General features: G+C 30.6%; 1 protein-coding gene across 1 annotated transcript; it reads right to left on the bottom strand.

Annotated features, from left to right (window-relative positions):
* Positions 1 to 1,152: 1,152 nt before the first annotated feature.
* LOC25489889 (defensin-like protein 1) lies at positions 1,153 to 1,697 on the bottom strand. The gene is made up of 2 exons (XM_013606172.3): positions 1,519 to 1,697; positions 1,153 to 1,411 (listed from the first exon to the last, which is right to left on the bottom strand). The coding sequence occupies exons 1-2, from the start codon at positions 1,571 to 1,573 to the stop codon at positions 1,245 to 1,247; spliced, it is 222 nt and encodes a 73-aa protein (XP_013461626.1). The 5' UTR covers positions 1,574 to 1,697; the 3' UTR covers positions 1,153 to 1,244.
* Positions 1,698 to 3,155: the final 1,458 nt, after the last annotated feature.

Below are 3,155 nucleotides of genomic sequence, written 5' to 3'. Positions count from 1 at the left end.
GTACTCGTTGCGCCACAACCATACTTTGCACGCATGATTTCATCTAAGTAATATCATAATCAAACCAACTCAAACCAAAACCATAATAAACTACAATTGGTTAGGAGAATTCAGATCATTTTCTTACTCGATTTGATTTGCAGTTTTTATTTTATCAACCAAACCAAACCAAACAAACCACAACATAAGAAAACGCTAATTAAACATATGTTACATAGGCTCAATGTAAATTTTTATAAAATGACATTTTTTTCTCTTGTCAGGTTTCTTCTTAGTTTTTTATTTCAAAAATATATTTATATGTTACTTGAACTTTTAAAGAATGATAAAATCTTAGTCTTTGGCATTTATTACAAAATAGTAGTATTACTTTTTGTCCTTGTTTTTAATTTGGTCTATGTTGTTGCAAATCTAGTTGAATGAAAAGAAACTGTAATGTTAAATGAAATTTAAATTATTGTTGGAAACATTGCTGAAAATATGCTGTGTATTAACTTTTTAACTTTCTTTTAATGTTGAAAACAAAAAAATTTATTGACTCGGAAAAAACCGCACCGACCAATCCAACACAAACCACACATTTGTTTGGTTCATATATTATTTTGAATGTCAAACGAAACAAACCAAACTACATATTTTTTTATCATGCAGTTCGGATAACTTATAGTCTCAAAATCGAACTAAACCAACATCATAAACACCCTAATCCATAGTGCCCATGTTTTCTTTGAAATACGGAAACCTAAAGCTTCCTTGAAATGGCGAGACTTTTGCATCGCAAAAACTTGGGAAGCAAACAATTCGTTATGTATAGCATTGTTGTAGACTATAATAATATTAAGAATATTGAGAAGACAAGGGAGGTGGTGCTATTATGCGATTAAGAATCCGATTGGATTGCGAATGCTCTTAAAAAAAAAAAAAATCATAAAACAATATTCATAACTTATTACTTGTATAGATATTTGTTATTAATCCTAAATTGAAAATTATAAAGAAATGAATGGAGGAGTAATATAAAATGGAAATTTTGTCAAAAAAACATATATAAAATGAAAATGGTTCAACATCAGTACTTAATTTATGGAAAATACATCATGAAACCAACCTAAAGCGCCTAATCAACCAAATAGAAACAGAAACGACCAAAGACACAACCAAAAAAGCATTAGGAGAGTATTAAGAAAATAAAACAAGACACATAAGTGATTATAAGGGGTTTGCATTTGCACCAACTATAAAAGTTAACAACGCTTTTTGCAGAAGCAACGTCTACGGAATCCCCTGCAATTACCACCTGGAAAACCTTCAACATGACAAACTGAAGCACAGTTATGATCACTCATACACATTCCTTTGAATCGATGGCTCTTTGACTCACAGTGTCTTCCTTCAGTTTGCACCATCATCTCTGCAATGATTTATCAATAGCTCATTAATATGATTAATATAAACATATTTTACTAAAAACAATAGATTTCGTTAACTACATATGTATATGCCACTTAAAAGACTTACGAGAAGCAAGGAGAATAAGCAAAATGAAGAAAAATCCAAAGCGTGTCTTGTTCATGATTACTGCTTGCTACAATCTTCACCTGAATTTACTATCCTGTTAATGAACAAACTTGTATTTGGCACTCGTATCTATTTATAGAGGTAGAGGGAGTAAACATGAAAAAACTAAGTAAATTAATGTATTAGTGACTACGAGAATCAGAATAATAAAGCACACTCTTTTCCGTCAAAAAAGAAAGAAAGAGGAAAAACAGGCACAAAGTTTAAAATGTTTGTCGTTTTTTATACACTCCATTTTGAAAAGAGAAATCAGCACAAAAACATTCGTAAAAACATTAAATATAAAATTTTATATGGCATATTTTTCTTAAAAAATTCGTATATTTATGCCAATTTTTTAAATTAATCATCAATAAGAATAGTTTTATAAGTTAGGGTCATTCTAACAAGTGTCTTAAGAGCATGTTCAACAATGGTTTTACCATTGAGTTTCAAACACTATGTAACAGCTTCATAATTTTTGTGCCATTGGAGCACGTCTACGTGACAATTTACTTCACTTACAAGCGGGGATACCCCACACACCCCGCTTATTCATCTACAAGTAACCTCAGACACCCCGGACAAGTAACACCAGACAAGGAATTCACCTACAAGCAACCCCAGACACCCCGCTTATAGGTGAATTTCTAAGCACTAGGCTACTTGACCATACAAAAAGAGAAATGATTGTAATTAAGAGAGTTATCAATCAAATGATCGTACAACTATCATTACTCTCAAGAACGAAGCCATGAATTACGCTTATGGAGGGATCATGTTCAAAGTATAATTTATTAATGAGAAAAATAAATTTCCGAATGCACATACAAGCAATTTAATTAGAAATTATAAGATATGTTCAAAGTAAAAGTATACTCAAAATTATAAGAAGTTTTAAGGATATAAGAATGATAAGTATCTTGAGGTTTGCTAGAGAATGGTTAGACTATAGTGATTTTTGAATAGCATAGAAAGAAAACAAGAAACAAATGAAATGCAAATGTAGGAGAATGAATTCTTTGTGAAATCGTCTGAGAATGCGCAAAAAAAGTGACGGAATGAGGAATTCTAAATCGAGATTCTCGTTAATGATTATGATTCTTTTGTAAATTACAGAGAAAATCTCAAATTCTTTTCGCTTTCAAGGATTTGAGATAAGGATTAGTGCATAAAATCCAGAAGTTTAAAGTCCAATATATTGATTGAAGAAAAAACTGGTTATATAACATCATATAAAGAAAAAAAAAAATGATACACACTACTGTAAATAAAATAAAAAAGTTTGGAGGGACCGTGACCTATGCTGGTTCTCCTTTAACTCCACCATCTTTGATTACTTTTTTTTTTTTAAAGAAACTAAAATGGAATTGAATAACCAGATTCCTAGTCGCTCTAGCACAATATGTGTTAGAGATGGACTAGAGAATAAAAATATCAGTTACATCTGGATAACAAGAACAAAATCTTAGTAATACAGCCAAAAATGCATGCAACCATTAAAACGAATTAAAGAGACCGAAGTTAAATAAGAACTTCCAAATGGTAAGAAAAAGCAAAATTAAAATGATTTTCCTACCAATCGAGTTAAATTCACA

The sequence above is a fragment of the Medicago truncatula genome, chromosome 3 (genome assembly GCF_003473485.1).
Source record: "Medicago truncatula cultivar Jemalong A17 chromosome 3, MtrunA17r5.0-ANR, whole genome shotgun sequence".
Taxonomy (NCBI): Eukaryota; Viridiplantae; Streptophyta; class Magnoliopsida; order Fabales; family Fabaceae; genus Medicago; species Medicago truncatula.
Note: the sequence above shows the minus strand (reverse complement) of the source record. Positions and strands in the feature narration are given on the sequence as shown.